At 47.3% G+C, this 16,901-nt stretch overlaps 1 protein-coding gene across 1 annotated transcript in view; it reads right to left on the bottom strand.

The window, feature by feature from the left end:
* The window catches only part of LOC117354972 (zinc finger protein 383-like), a 104,261-nt gene extending 89,375 nt beyond the window's left edge, over nt 1–14,886 (bottom strand). The window contains exons 1-2 of the mRNA XM_033932929.1: nt 14,620–14,886; nt 12,694–12,820 (exon numbers count right to left, since the gene is read on the bottom strand). Coding sequence (XP_033788820.1) covers nt 12,694–12,820; nt 14,620–14,643 — 151 coding nt within the window. The 5' untranslated portion in view covers nt 14,644–14,886. The remainder of the gene's footprint in view (nt 1–12,693; nt 12,821–14,619) is intronic.
* Between the last annotated feature and the right edge of the window lie 2,015 nt (nt 14,887–16,901).

Here is a 16,901-nt window from a genome sequence, read left to right as displayed (position 1 = left end):
TACTGAGCCACTGTCGTACCCACCTCTCGAACTACAGCCGGATCTTTTAATAAAGATTCATTAAGTCGCCAAAAACGACGTCCCACCCCCTCCCAATAACCCGCGCAAGCTACCCACACTGGCGCGTGGTCAGAAATTTGGATAGTTCCAATCTCGGCCTGTCGTATCCCGCCCCAAGAGTTACGATGAACCCAAACCCCATCAATGCGTGCATACGATCTATGTGCATGAGAGTAGTGAGTGTAAGAGCGCTGCGCAGGATGAGACAACCTCCAACTGTCTACCAAGCCCAAAGAAGAAAACAAAGATAGAAGAGCTTTTCTAGCAGCCCTAGTCGGAGACCGAGTCCCTCCCACAGAGTGATCCAGATGAACATCTGGGGTAACATTAAAATCTCCACCCAGATAAACAGAGCCTTTCACAAAACCCACCAATTCAGTTCTAAGGGACCCAAAATATGTTGCTTGACCCGTGTTGGGACCATACAGATTTATAATAGTGATGGGACGGCCTTGTAAGGTAGCCATTAGAGCCAAGCATCTCCCTGCCCCATCCCGAAAGACTTGTTGAACCACTAGACCCAGTTCCTTTCTAACCAAGATGGCTACCCCTCCCACCCTCTTCCCCGGCGCCGCCCCCTGGTGTGTCCAGATTTGATCAAAATATGGAGATTGTAGGACTGCTACATCTCGAGGCCTTAAATGTGTTTCTTGAAGTAGACAAACATCCCATCGCAAACGTGTCAACTCTTTTAATACAATACTGCGCTTACCCGGACTATTAAGTCCATTAACATTCCACGAACCTAAAATGAAAAGCTTATCACCCTCCTTCCCTGTCCCTCTTCCCCCCCTAACCCCCCCAGAACCCACCCCCCTCCCCCCACCCCTCCGCTGATCTGAATCCCGTGCCTCAGGATTCGCCAGCGTGTAGAAAGTGCGATCCTCCCCCAAAGGCAAACATCACTCATCTATAAAGTCAATGAAACTTCCAACAAATGAATTCCCCCACTGACACTATATTCCACTCCCCCCTCTCCATCCTGCACTCATCATCCAAGCACTCCCCCAACCCCTCACACCCCATACTTGCCAACACCGAACCCCCCGGATCCCAGACCCCAACACCCAGAAAACCATACAACTTCACACGTACACCATGAGAACAGTACATAATAAGAAACCACCAAACCCCATTCAAAGAGAGCAGTGTCAAACCAATGTCTCTAATTCTCCCAGCCAATTCCAAGGGCCTGCACTCAACCGGCCCAGGCAAAGCCCCGCAACGAGGCGGAACAAAATGGTTTTATCATCGTCCAAACATGTTCAGGTCTGGGATTTCGCAGATTTCTTGCCAGAACGCAATGCTGTACTCCAAGGCTCGCTTTGCGCAGAAGTGGATGCTACTGCCGGAGGTCTGTCCCCTTCCATCGGAGTCCCGCAGCCCAGAGCTCTCATCTCCGCCCAAGCTTCCGACACTGTGGTAACTCGGCGAGATGTGCCATTAATGGTCATCCATATGCCAAAGGGGAATAGCCACCGATATTTATGGCCCCCAGTGCGCAGCGCTTGTGTGACATCTTTAAACGCTCTGCGCTTCTGCAAAGTAGACCACGCCAAATCTTGGAAAACCCCCACTGCCAGATCTTTCCATCGGAGAGCTGCTTGTCTGCGGCCTGCTAATAAAATACGTTCCTTCAGTGTAAACTCTCCAAAGCAGGCTATTATATCTCGTGTGCCCTGGGCCCTGGGAGCCCCCAAGCTGCGGTGGGCCCGCACCAGAACGATAGACTCAGGAACTTCAGCTCCATCCGCCCTCAGTAGATGTGCACAAAAGGCTCTCACCACCTCTTTACTGTCCCGAAAAGCTTCCGTTTCAGGGATGCCTTTGAAACGCAGGTTGCATCTCCGAGAGCGGTTCTCCAAGTCTTCAACCTGTGCCTGCAGTTCCCGGAGTTCAGTCGATAGGCGACCCGTAACATCAGAGGTAGTGGATACAGTGGTAGTTAAAGCAGCCACGTTGTCTTCAGAAGCTGAAACCCGAGCTCCCAGCTCACTGACCTCCGTACGGAGCTCTGCAATCGCCGCCCGCACATCTCCCCTCACTCCAATTATTTCAGCCTTGAGCTCTGTAAACCAGGCAGCCATAGACTTTTTCGGTGCCTCTCCAGCCTCCCCCCGCTGGTCAGAGATGCCTTCATCTTCCGACTCGGACTGAGTCGTCGGCCCGGCCGCCATCTTTTTTTTCTCTCCCATGCCACTCACCACCTCCGGGCCCGATTTTTCCGGCGGATCGCCGAAAAATTTAAATTTGTCCAGGCGTTTTCGGGTCGCCATCAGCAGAGGAACCCCGGCAGCCGAAAATAGTGTCGAAGAAACAACGCTGTGGAAGCGCCACTCGCGATGTCTTGCAAAAGCCCGACGGAGCTTCTGCCTCACGCTGCCATTCAGCGAGGTGACGTCACTCCGTCTCTTCAAGCCGTTCTTTCGATATATTAAGGGGAAATGACCCGCGAAGGAAGCGGTGGGACCATTGGATAACCATGGAATGAAGGAAGTGCTAAAGGACAAAGCAATCGCCGACAAACTGAACACATTTTTTGTGTCTGTATTTACTGAAGAGGATATACACACCATACCAGAAGCCATCAGGCTATATCCTGGAAACGAAGACGGGAAACTGACAGGGTTGACGGTCAGTCTAGAAGAGGTATGCAGGCAGATAGATAGGCTTAAGAGTGATAAATCCCCGGGACCGGATGGCATCTATCCGAGGGTCATCAAGGAACTGAAAGGAACTATAGCTGAACTACTTCAACTAGTAGCCAACCTGTCGATCAAATCGGGAAAGATTCCAGAGGACTGGAGGGTGGCGAATGTTACGCCGATCTTCAAAAAAGGTTCGAGGGGAGACCCAGGAAACTACAGACCGGTGAGTCTGACCTCGGTACTGGGAAAGATGGTAGAGGCGCTGATAAAGGACCGCATCATTGATCACCTTGACGGACATGGGCTGATGAGGACCAGCCAGCACGGTTTCAGCAAAGGCAGATCTTGTTTGATGATCTTGCTGCACTCCTTCGAGGGAGTAAACAGGCAGATAGACAAGGGCGACCCGGTCGACATTGTATATCTCGATTTTCAGAAGGTGTTTGACAAAGTTAAACATGAATGACTACTTTGGAAAATTGCAAGCCATGGAACCGAGGGTGAAATACTCATGTGGATTAAAAACTGGCTGGAGCATAGGAAACAGAGTATGGGTAAATGGACAGTACTCAGACTGGAAGAGCAATTTGCGGATGATACGAAGTTATTCAGAGTAGTGAAGACACAGGGGGATTGCGAAGATCTGCAATGTGACATAATCAGGCTCGAGAAATGGGCATCGACATGGCAGATGAGGTTCAACATGGATAAGTGTAAAATGATACATGTCGGTAACAAAAATCTCATGCATGAATACAGGATGTCTGGGGCAGTACTTGGAGACACCTCCTAGGAAAGAGACTTGGGAGTTCTGATCGACAAGTCAATGAAGCCGTCCACGCAATGTGCGGCGGCGGCAAAAAGGGTGAACAGAATGCTATTAATGATAAAGAATGGGATCATGAACAGATCGGAGGTTATCATGCCGCTGTACCGAGCCATGGTGTGCCCTCATCTGGAGAACTGCATCCAGCACTGGTCGCTGTACATGAAGAAAGACACGGTACCCTTGAAAGGGTCCAGAGAAGAGCGACTAAAATGGTTAAGGGGCTGGAGAAGTTGCCTTACAGCGAGAGATTAGAGAAACTGGGCCTCTTCTCCCTCTAAAAAAGGAGATTGAGAGGGGATATGATCGAAACATTCAAGATAATGAAGGGGATAGACTTAGTAGATAAAGACAGGTTGTTCACCCTCTCCTAGGAAGGGAGAATGAGAGGACACTCTCTAAAGTTGAAAGGGGATAGATTCCGTACAAACATAAAGAAGTTCTTCACCCAGAGAGTGGTAGAAAAAGCACAGTTACTTACCATAACAGGTGCTATCCAGGGACAGCAGGCAGATATTCTCTACATGTGGGTAACATCATCCACTGAGCCCCATAGCAGACAGTCTTCGCAAGCAAGCTTGCTTGAAGATCTTCAAAGTTTGCGAGTGCCCTCCCGCCCAAGTCAGGGCACGCGACTCCTCAGCGTGGCCTCAGTTCAAATAGCTAGCTAAGAAGCTAACCAGGGGAGGTGGGTGGGTTGTGAGAATATCTGCCTGCTGTCTCTGGATAACACTTGTTACGGTAAGTAATTGTGCTTTATTCCAGGACAAGCAGGCAGCATATTCTCTACATGTGGATGACCTCCAAGCTAACCAGAATGGGATGGTGGGAGAGTTGGCAACTTAGGAGAACAAATTTTGCAAAACTGACTGGCCAAAATGGCCGACCCGTTTGGAAAAAGTATCCAGACAATAATGAGAGGTGAATGTATGAACTGAGAATCAAGTGGCAGCCTTGCAGATTTCCTCAATAGGAGTTGATCTGAGGAAAGCTACAGAAGCCGCCATCGCTTTAACTTTATGCCCCGTGACTCGACCCTGCAGAGGGAGACCAGCCTGAGCATAGCAGAAAGAGATGCAAGCAGCCATCCAGTTGGAAATGGTTCACTTAGAAACAGGATGCCCCAATCTATTCAGATCGAAAGAGATGGAAAGTTGAGGAGCAGTCCGCTGAGTCCGAGTGCATTGCAAGTAGAAAGCCAACGTACACTTACAGTCCAGAGTATGAAGCGCCACTTCTCCAGGATGAGAATGAAGCTTCGGAAAAAACACAGGAAGGACAATGGATTGGTTGAGGTGAAAGTCCGAAACCACTTTAGGCAAGAATTTAGGATGTGTATGGAGGACCACCTTGTCATGATGGAAGACGGTGAAAGGTGGTTCCACAACCAAAGCCTGTAGCCCACTAACTCGTAGAGCAGACGTGAGGGCAATAAGGAAGACCACCTTACAAGTGAGGTATTTCAAATGAGCCTCTTTGAGATCCAGTGAGCAGAACCAATCCCCTTGGTCCATCATGGGATACAACGTAGGAAGAGAGAACATCCAAAACTTTGACAAGAAATTTGTTGAGAGCTTTGAGATCCAGAATGGGTCGCAAGTCCCCGGTCTTCTTGAGGACCAGGAAATAACGGGGAAAAACCCCCATGTTCTGTTGGTGCAAGGGAACCTCCTCGACTGCTCGGAGGCGAAGAAGAGCCTGAGCCTCCTGAAGAAGGGGAAGTTGCAACATGTTGGAAAGAAACTCTCTTGGAGGGAGGTCTGGTGGTGAGCACCCAGAGGTTATCAGCTCCCACTGATGATAAAAGTGATGGAGACAACCTCCTATGGGCAGGAGAGAAGGCTGATGGACACAGGGAGGCAGCATGCTCAGACCTGGATTGTCAAAAAGATGGCGCCGACTTCGGCGCAGCAGGCGTCTGGGGTTTCTGCGTACGCTGCTGCTGTGTTGGATGGGAAAAAGCCGGGGTAGACTTCTGCGGATAGCACCGTGGGGGTAGCTTATATGGCTTAGCAGAAGGGGCCTTGGTCTTAGGCTGCATCAGAGAGGCAAAGGACTGCTTGTGCTCAGAGAGACGTTTGGTGGCTGTCTCGATGGAATCATCAAACAGCTCATTACCCAAACAAGGGAGATTGGTTAGATGATCCTGCAGGTTGGGATCCATGTCCACGATGTGCAGCCAAGCCAAGCAGCACATAGCCACCGCAAAAGCCGTAACCCTAGAGGATAACTCAAAGGCATCATATGTGGCTTGGAGCATGAAAAGACGAATCTGTGAGAAAGTTTCCTGAAGCTGACGAAATGCTGATGGGCGATGGGTAGCTAAGTCCTCATGGAAGGATGGCATGGTTTTAAGGCAATGCTTGAAGTAGGACGTGAAATTGAAATTATATTTGAGAAACCTATTGGCCATCATGGAGTTTTGGTACAGGCGACGGCCAAATTTATCCATGGTACGTCCCTCCCTACCTGGGGGGACAGCAGCGTAGACCTTGGACAGGTTACAAACATTTAGGAAAGCAGGAGGCAAAAGAAGACTATCAGGACAGGTCTAAAGCTGTCAAGAAGGCAGTCAGAGAGGCCAAGCTCCGAATAGAGGAGAATCTAGCGCGGAACATTAAGAAAGGGGATAAATCCTTCTTTAGGTATATTAGTGACAGGAAAACAAACAAAGATGGGATAGAACGACTCAGGAAATCGGACGGGAATTATGCAGAATCGGATTCCACTAAGGCCGAGCTACTAAATGAATACTTCTGCTCGGTTTTCACCTGTGAGGCACCGGGATCCGGTCCACTTTTACAGACAAGGGAAAGCCAGAAAGACCCGTTTCAAGACTTCAAGTTTACGCCCAGTAGCGTCTACTGCGAACTTTCAAGACTCAAAGTGAACAAAGCCATGGGACCAGACAACCTACACTCCAGGGTGCTCAGAGAGTTGAGTGAAGTCCTGGCGGAACCATTGTCTGTGCTCTTCAATCTCTCCCTAAGCACGGGAAGAGTCCCCTTGGACTGGAAAACAGCTAACGTTATTCCACTCCACAAAAAGGGCTGCAGGACAGAGACGGCAAATTACAGACCGGTAAGTCTCACATCCATAGTATGCAAGCTCATGGAAACACTGATCAAACAGAAACTTGATACAATACTGGATGAAGAAAATCTACGTGATCCCCATCAACATGGATTTACCAAGGGCAGGTCCTGCCAATCAAATCTGATTAGCTTCTTCGACTGGGTAACAAGACAACTGGATGCCGGGGAGTCCCTGGACGTAGTGTATTTGGACTTCAGCAAAGCTTTTGATAGCGTCCCACACCGCAGGTTATTGAACAAGTTGAAATCGCTGGGATTAGGGGAAACACTAGCTGCATGGGTTAAGGATTGGCTGAGCGGTAGAATTCAGAGGGTGATGGTAAATGGTACCCCATCCAAAACATCAGATGTGACCAGTGGAGTGCCACAAGGCTCGGTCTTAGGTCCAATCCTATTCAACATATTCATAAGTGATATGACCCAAGGGCTCAGAGGAAAAATATCATTGTTCGCCGATGACGCCAAACTGTGCAACATAGTAGGTAAAAGCACTATGCCTGACAGTATGACGCAGGACCTACTACTATTAGAACAATGGTCATCGACTTGGCAGCTCAACTTCAATGCTAAAAAATGCAAAGTGATGCACCTGGGTAAAAGAAATCTGTGCAGGACTTACACATTAAATGGTGAGACCTTAGTTAGGACCACGGAAGAACGGGATTTAGGAGTAATCATTAGTGATGACATGAAAACTGCCAATCAAGTGGAAAAGGCTTCCTCCAAGGCAAGGCAAATGATGGGTTGTATCCGTAGAGGTTTTATCAGCAGGATGCCAGAGGTCATAATGCCACTGTACAGGTCCATGGTGAGACCTCATTTGGAATATTGTGTTCAATTCTGGAGACCACATTACCAGAAAGATGTGCTGAGAGTTGAGTCAGTTCAGCGGATGGCCACCAGGATGGTCTCGGGGCTCAAGGATCTTCCGTATGAAGTAAGGCTGAATAAATTGCAGCTGTACTCACTTGAAGAACGAAGAGAGAGAGGAGACATGATTGAGACATTTAAATATATCACGGGTCGTATCGAGGTGGAAGAGGATATCTTTCGTCTTATGGGACCTTCGTCCACCAGAGGGCATCCGCTGAAAATCAGGGGAGGGAAATTTCATGGGGACTCCAGAAAGTATTTCTTCACTGAGAGGGTGGTCGATCATTGGAATGAACTCCCACGGCAGGTGATTGAGGCCAACAGCGTGGCAGATTTCAAAAATAAATGGGATATTCATGTGGGATCTCTAATGAGGTAAAGGCAGGAGGTTGGTGAGCAAACTCATGGGGGAAGGGTCACTGGAGTGGGCAGACTTGATGGGCTTTGGCCCTTTTCTGCCGTCATTTTTCTATGTTTCTATGTTAGATTTCTTTAAAGAAGATTCCACAACCAAGGATTGGTGGGACAACTGCGCCTTTTCAAACCCCTTACAAGGAACCATCCGGTAACAGGATTCCATTTTAGAGGGGATGGCGGGAATGGCATAAGGGGTCTCCAGGTTCCTGATGAAAGTCTGCTTCAAGATGAGATTCAGGGGAAGATGCAAGGACTCCTTTGATGGATGAGGAAAGTCCATCTTGGCCAAATACTCCGGGGTATACCTGGATTCAGACTGGACATCCAGCTGAAGAACCTTACCCATATCAAATACAAACCTAGTAAAGGAAAATGTCTTGGAAGCCGAAGCCCCCTCACGAGGTGAAGTGGATCGAGACCTCGGGACAGCCGAGTAGGAAGGAGAAGCTTCTCTAGAATATTGGGAAGAATCCAGCAGAAGAGACACCGAAGAGGCTCTACTGAGCTACAGTGGCGGGGTCGAAAAGTACCTACGCTTCAGTAGCCTTAAAGGGAAAGACCCCGGAGTCTGAGGAATGGAGTTCCACAGGACACGCCTCGGAGAGACAGGGGGAGAGAGATCTTTCACAAAGTGCCTCAAGGGAGGTGACCCCAACCTCGACTTGCCTCGCCCCGGAGAAACAGGAGGTGAGGAAGGCGGTCGAGGTCGAGACTGAGGCCCCGGAGGAAAAGGGGACTTGACGGCCCTCAATAACTGAAGGGCAGGAGACCATCCCCTCTGTGGAGGGGACACCTTGGGTTTCTTAGAAGGCAGTTGCCTCGAGGACGAGGCGAATTTTGCATGGTGCCTCGATTGAGGCTTAGCAGAGGGAGAATTGGCCCTAGAAGGAGGAGGGGAAGAGTCACTGGAGGACAACTGACGAGACTGGCGGAGCAGGTCTCGAGGTGCCTTGACAGACTGCTCAGGCTGGCTCACAGGAAGCTGGGTCGAGGCAGAGGCAAGCTGAACAAAGACCAACGTAATTTGAGTGGTCAGGATGGCTTTCAGCATGTCTCCGAACATGGGCACCGAGACCAGTTGCTCTGGTCGGACAGGTGCAGCAGTGCGCTCCAATGAGGGCGACCTCGAGGAAGAGTATTTCCTATGAGTGGAGGCACGCTTCGATAGAGGTCGTATAGAGGCTGGCATGACTGCACTCGTAGCCTGGACTGCCAGAGACTCAGCTGGAGGCTTCTTAGGGAGTGTACCTGAAGGAAGAAGAGGAGACTTACCCGAGGACGGGTCCTTAAGAGGCACGGCGGACGAGGCCTTCGAGGTCGAGGGTGACTGGGTCGAGGTGGTCGAGGCCAAGGATGAAGACTTATCCGCAGGCTGGTCCATGGCGCCAAAGAGCCCCGAATCTTGGCACGCTGCCTGCGAAGAGCCTGCAGTTGAAGAGTGGCACAACGGGGGCAGGACTCCTGGCGGTGATCGGGCCCCAGGCACTGAATGCACCAGTGATGGGGGTCGGTAATGGAGATCACCCTACCACACTGGGTACATTTTTTAAACCCAGTAATCTGCCAGGACATAGAGGACAAGAGCAGCCTCAGCCGAATGAGGGCTGCCGGCAAGGCCTAAGCCCAGGGCCCCCGGGCCAAGGCTATAGGAAGAAATAAAAACAACTCCTTTTTGGGGGGGAACAAAGACACGCCGCACAGCGACTAATAAAACAACAAACAAAAGGAAAGCCATGGTGCAAGAAGGCACTTAGGTCGCGCGTAGAGCTGAGAAACAGGGCTTCTGGCTCCGCGGAAAACTAAGAACTGAGGCCACGCTGAGGAGACGCGCGCCCCAACTCGGGCGGGAGGGCACTCGCGCATGCGCGATGCAGCTCTCGCAAACTTTGAAGATCTACAAGCAAGTTTGCTTGCAAAGGCTGTCCGCTACGGGGCTCCGTGGATGACGTCACCCACATGTAGAGAATATCTGCCTGCTTGTCCTGGGATAACTGGAACGCTCTTCTGGAGTCTGTCGTAGGGGAAAAAAACCCTCCAGGGATTCAAGACAAAATTGGACGAATTCCTGCTCAACTGGAAAGTACGCAGGTGAGGCTGGGCTCATTTAGAGCACTGGTCTTTGACCTAGGAGCCGCCATGTGAGCGGACTGCTGGGCACGATGGACCACTGGTCTGACCCAGCAGCGGCAATTCTTATGTTCTTATGAAGGAACCACACTGCAACATAAATTTTAACTTTCCTTTTCCCTTCTCCTGTTTCCACTCTTCATACAATCCCCAACATTTCTACACCATAAACCAGCAGGATCATCCACGCAACCTCCTCATACTGTACAACTGACTATATTGAATAACTGGCATTACAGCAAGAATGGTATTGTATTGAATAACTCTGAGTGTACTCTATATCTTGTATAACTCTACACAGTACGTAATTGATATTACCGACCAAAAAGAGCAAGGCTCCTTATTACATTGGTCTCAAACCTGCAGCCCGGGGGCCACATGCAGCCCGCCAGGTACTATTTTGAGGCCCTCGGTATGTTTATCATAATCACAAAAGTCAAATAAAACAGTTTCTTAATCGTATGTCTTTTTAGCTATAAATTCATATTATGATTAAAACTTAGCCAAAAGGAAAGATTTATAAACTATAAAGAGTTTTTTACCTCATGCAAAATTGTCACTTCTTTAATAAGACACTATTTTTTCCGAGGCCCTCCAAGTACCTACAAATCCAAAATGTGGCCCTGGAAAGAGTTTGAGTTTGACACCACTGCCTTATTATTACATGACCATTCTTGTATTGTTTAGCAGATTTTAACTGACCACTATAAGCTTCCCATGTTCTACATGGGCTCTTTACATTAAAAATTGCCTTAAACCTATACAGACATAGTGCTGTCCCTAAATTAAAGATTAGATTAAATTTAGATCTTTATACAAAGACTGTTGCCTCACAGCTGCAATTCTAGTTATCCTTGAGATCTCCTCCAGTTTCCTCAACATTCCCGCCTGAACAGGGACCTTGTCCCTCTCCAGTGTTTCTCCAGCTCGTTTCTAGCTGCCACAAGATAATAATCTGCGATATTTAGTTGGTCTTCTCGGGCTGTGCCTCACTTCCCACCCAACAGGCAAATTGAGGGTCCAGCTCCAGAACTTCTTTCGTTGTTTAACTACTGAAGATCAGTATTTGCAGCCAGGCTTTAGTACATGTTCCCCACAAATGATAAAAATTCCCATTACCACCACAGCCCTTCCAACATCTTCCAGCTCCACTCCGATACCATTTCTATAGCGATATTGGTGTAACTTTAAGATCCCTAGAGCAGGGGCCTTTTGGGCTTGCGAGCTACTTTTAAAATGACCAAGTCGTCAAAATGATCTACCAACAATAAATCTCCAGTCTACTGATAATGACGCCAGACTACAAGACGTTCAGAAAAGAAATAAAAACTATACTCTTCAAGAAATTCCTGAAACAGCCATAACTTCAGAAAATAAATAAAAACTACAATCTTTTTATCTCTTTTGTAACCCGCCTTGAACCGCAAGGTAATGGCGGAATAGAAATCTCTAATGTAATGTAATATAATTTTTAAAAAACCCACCAAGCACACTGAAAGGCAGAGAAAATTTTAATTATCATTTATATTCCAAGTTTTTTCAAAGAGGTTAAGGCAGATGACTCTATGCAATGTCACCTCGGTAACAACCATAAAAAAAAGACAAATATAACCCCTCCCTTTTTACTAAACCGTGATAGCAGTTTTTAGCGCAGGGAGCTGTGCTGAATGCTCCGTGCAGCTCTCAACGCTCAGAGGCTCCCTGCGCTAAAAACCGCTATTGCGGTTTAGTAAAAGGGAGCCATAGTGCAAAATATAGGCAGCAGATATAAATTCTCAAAACGGTCACATTTTGATAACTAAATTGAAAATAAAATCATTTTTCCTATCTTTGTTGTCTGGTAATTTCATCAGTCTCTGGTTGCACTTTCTTCTTCTGACTGTGCATCCAATATTTCTTCCCTTCTTTCAGCCTCCTGTATACTTCCTCTCCTCCAGACCTCATTCTCTCCCAACATTTTTTTTTTTCTTTCTCCCTGCCCCTCCTTTCTTTCTTTCTCCTTGCCCTCCCCCCAAGCCACTAGGTTTGCCGCCACCACCACCATCGGGGAACAGGCCCCCCAAGCCACTGCTGCCCCAAGCTCTCTCTGCAGAAGCTTAGCGCTGACCAACGTTCCACTTCCCGACGTCAATTCTGATGTCGGAGAGGAAGTTCGCACCAGCCAGGCAGCGATTGGCTGGTCCAGAAATTCCTCTCCGACGTCAGAATTGATGTCGGGGAGCAGAAGGCTGGTCAGCGCGAGGCTTCTGCAGGGAGAGCTTGGGGCGGCAGTGGGGGACGTCAGGGAGAGGAAGGCTGATCGGGATGGCAACACGTGTCTTTCACGGAGCCCGGGATGGGCTCCGCAATCGACTCACATTGCCTTCCCGATCTACCGATCGATCGTGATCGACGTATTGAGCACCCATGCACTAAAGCAGCTTCTACTAACATTTCCTGCTATAATTTGACAGAGAACTTTTTCTCATCTTCTGTGCAATAGGCTACAACTGTCTGGAGTGGCGCTACCCAGTTATAGCCCTCTATGTGCGGGATAACAAGACCCTCATGGTCTAATTTGTGTTCATCACACGAGGCAAACATAATCAAAACTGTCTTTATAATGATAGCCCACTATTGCTAATAAACATGTAAATTTCTCTCTTACCCAGAGAGATTATGGTCTGATAATTCTCCTTCATCACCTCCCTGTAGAGCTCCTTTTGCTCATCATCTAAATACTCCCACTCCTCCTGGGAGAAAGAGAAAGAGACCTCCTCAAATGTCACCTGCATCTGAAATATAAAATCAGAAACATACTCAGCATCTTTTTTTTTTTTTTTTGTATAAACTTTTTATTCACCAAAATGAAAAATACACACAGAACAGAGAGAACACAATTATTTTCTCATTGCAACTCAGCATCTTTTGCAGCACTTCCAGGAAGAGGCTTCCAAGTGTTGATGCTCATTAGGGTGGAGGAAAATATGCCCTGTGTACATAATTTACAATGACATAACACAGAGTCCCAGAACAAGGTTATATTTCAGACCTGGCCGTGCTGGGGCTCAGCCGAGACAGAGGAAGATGTTTCTGGGTGTACATATTTCATAGTCATGTAATACACAGTCCCAGAGTAGGGTTAGATTTCAGCAGAGCTCTCATTAGGACAGAGTAAGAGATTTTTCTGTGTATATAATTTGCAGCAAGAGAAGGACTATAGCAGTAGAAACCAGTTACACCCCAAATCTCCCTTTGTGAGAATCCTGATCTCTCTTCTTCCCCTCGGGAGGGTCCCAAAAGCACAGTTACTTACCGTAACAGGTGTTATCCAGGGACAGCAGGCAGCTATTCTCACATATTACATTACATTAGTGATTTCTATTCCGCCTGTGCCTTGCGGTTCTAGGCGGATTACAAATTATAAGAGATCTGGACATTACCAAGAGAATTGCAAAACAAAGATTATTCAGAGAAATTACATAACAGATTATCTAGAGATATTACTTAATAGATTATCTAGGGAAATTGCATAACCGTGATTCATGTACTTTACATGGTGTGGTAGAGGATTCAATTATAAGAATTACATTCAATTATAGGAATTACATTCAATTATGAGAATTATATTTAAGAGAATCAAGTGATAACAGGATGTAGTGGAGAATATCAGTATATGCGGGTTGCAGACGAGAAATTACCTAACAGTGACGTAAGATGTTTGTTGGATAGTGAGGTAAATGCTTATTTAGGAGTCTGAGTATTTTTGGAGGGAAAGGTTCTAGGAGTTGACTAATGTGATATTCAGGAGAGGGAGAGCTTGTGCGAAAGGGGAGGAGACAACAAAAGGGGAGGAGACAACAAAAGCCCTAACAATTGCCCACAAGAGAATCTACTCCACCACCCCCTCCTACATAAAATCCAAACTTCCCATCTACAACCCCACTCGCACCCTCCGCTCAAAGTCAGAGACACGCCTATGCGTCCCCCCCGGAAGATCCTTGCTCACAGAAACTGCCCACAAACGATCCTACAGCCACTTCATTCCACACCTCTGGAACCAACTTCCCCCCCAACTTAGACAACAGAACTCATTATTAACATTCCGTAAATCGGTAAAGACCCTCCTCTTCAATTAAAAATCTCCTCTGTCTCTCCCCCCCTTAGGCCCCACCCTCCACTCTCCTATCTCCTTCCCGAAATTCCAGTATGACCCTCTCTTATTCTATCCACTAACAAATTGCACCTATACGCTTATAACTTTCCTTAAATTAAACTACTGTATTTCCCCCTTCTCTCTCTCTGCTTAATCTCCCTGTATTTAATTCTCTCCAAAAACTATAAATCCAATCACCAAACCTGTTGTACTACTTAAATGTCTAGTTACTCCGCACTGTGTATGTTCATTTGTAAACCGTTCTGAGCTGTTGGGAGGACGGGATAAAAATCTAAATAAATAAATATGGGTGACATTTTGAGTCGACCGCACCGCGCATGTGCGAATAGGCTGCCTGCTTGTCCCTCAGCCCCAGCTCTGCTCATGGTCCCGACCCTGCAGTATCCCAGGTCAGAAAAAGTTGAGAAACTCTCCTACCCGGGCTGAAGCTCCTACAGGCATTCTTCCTCTTTGCTTCTGCAGTTTGCAGGATTAGAAATGAATGGGGGGCTCTTTCTCTGGCCGGGGGTTTGTCTTTTGCAGTACTGGCAGAAGAAACAAAAGGACAAGACGTGAACTTTGGAGCCGGAAGTTTCAGCTTGATCCGCAAATGAAGAGAAGATAACACTCGTTTCCGGTTGGGGATAGGCTGATGACATCACAAAGAGAAGGCGGAGCTTCACACTGAGCGTTCGGTCTACTGGGGCATGGTATTTTCTTCTTGGCTTCCCCCCTTTCAGTGATGATTGGTCAGAAAATTGCTGGGGCGGAAAGTAGAAGGCTCCGCCCACTACTGTGAGAGTGGGAGGTGGAGGAGGAGTTTTAGCTCTTTCTGTCGTTCAATGGTCAAAATAATCCTGGGGCGGAAAGAGGAGGAGTTTAAGGAGGGAGGGAAAGAGCCAAGGCTGGAAGGGCAGAATAAGTGCAGGGCTTTCTGCTCTTCAGGAGGGAGACTGACCCCTGCTGGTTATTCCCTGTCAATGAATGCGATCTCTTCAGCTATCCCCAGCCCTGGCCCCTCCCTCCCTCCCTTCTAAGGTGCAGTTGTGGGATTTGCTTGTCAGTCCCAGTGTTCAGAGTCTCAGCTTAGATTGTGAGCCCACCAGGGACAGAGAATGCCTTGGCTGCATATAACGTATGCTATAGAAATGATTAGGAGTAGGGTCAGTTCTGTACGAGCCCCGCCCATTCCAGCTGAAGGGCGGGGTCTAATAAATGTAGCCTGTTCCCTCAGTAAGAAGCTCCGCCCTTTCATTTGTGATGTCCTCGATCTTTATCCTTTCAGAAGCTCTTCCTCTCCTGTAAGTGAACTAAAACCCTCCAGTCCTGAATCTCCTTTTCTGTCCTTCTCTCCTTTTCCCCAGCACTGCAAGAGAGAAACCCTGAGCTTCTCCCTTATAGCTAGGGAATGATCCGGATTCATTTCTAAATCCTGCAAACAGCACAAGCCCAGAGGAAAATGCTCCCAGAGTCTCTTTCTCTGATGAATCGTCTGCCCATTTCCTATCTTAGGAATTCTCTTTATCGGGATTTATTAAACACCTTTATGAAGAGATTCACCCCAGGCAATGAACTGAAAACTAACAATAGAATTAACATGAAACAATATCAGAAACATAGACACATAACAGTGCTTATGCCAATTATATAGCAGAAATGCCAGAACCATGGGGGAAATAGACAGGAAGATGCTTAGGAGGTGTGAAAGGAAAAGGGGATATCAGGATATTGAGGAGGGGAGGGGAAAAAGAGGAGCAGATGTAGAAATGGTGGGAACCATCTAGGGGAGGAACAGGAAGGTATAAGAGGATGGTAATTATAAGGGGTGAAAAAGAAGGTTACAATTTAAAAGGGATGGAAGACTGGAGAAAGGGAGAGCTAATAGGTGAGAATAGGAGAGAGAATTTGATAGGTAATTGAAAAGTATAAAGAAGGATGAGAGAGGGTAAAATGTTAGTGGACAGTCAGGCTTAAAGGAAAGACCTGTATGTCAGAGGCAGGTGCAGTGAGGGAATAGAACAGGACAGGAGAGAGGAGAAAAGACAATTGGACAGCAGGTGCCTGAAGGAGAATTAGCATAGGAGAGACAGCAAAGCAGAAAAGAGAAATTGGAACCAACATGATGGAAAAATACAATTTCCAGACAACAGAGGAAGAGAAAAACATCCCCTCCCCCTTGCTGCTGCAGTAATCGCTCTGACGTCTATAGGGAATTAATGGACGATGGAGTGTTTGCTGCGCAGCTTTGTAAAAGAAGCCCTTTATTTCTCATTTATTAATTGAAATATGTTAGCAAATGTCTTTGTATTATGTTCTCTATAAAAGGAAATGCATTTCCCTTCTGACTTCTCCACTGTTGCGGGACATGCTGTTTAACTTCTTCAAATTCCCAGTTCAATTTTTGTCTATGTATTTCTATTTCTAATTTGCGATCCCTTGTTTTATATCTGGTGAGGGTATGTCACTGTGATTGTAATGGCAGGTGGAGAGATCAGAGGAAAGACAGGGAGAAGAGAATTTGGGGACTCCCTCCTTTCTTTTCTTGTTTTCAACATTTTTATTGTGAAGCAAATACACAAATAGTATCCAAGGATAAAATTCACGGCAATATAGTAAAGCAATGCACAGTGCAAATCGCAGAACACAACCAATGCAAGAGAGCAGAAAAAGAACCAGCACATGAAACCTGAAGAGTCCAGCCCCCAAGAGAAGAAGGGCAA

Source organism: Geotrypetes seraphini, chromosome 2, assembly GCF_902459505.1.
Source record: "Geotrypetes seraphini chromosome 2, aGeoSer1.1, whole genome shotgun sequence".
In the NCBI taxonomy this organism is placed as follows: Eukaryota; Metazoa; Chordata; class Amphibia; order Gymnophiona; family Dermophiidae; genus Geotrypetes; species Geotrypetes seraphini.
The sequence above is the reverse complement of the archived record's forward strand: the minus strand, read 5'-3'. Positions and strand labels throughout refer to the sequence as shown.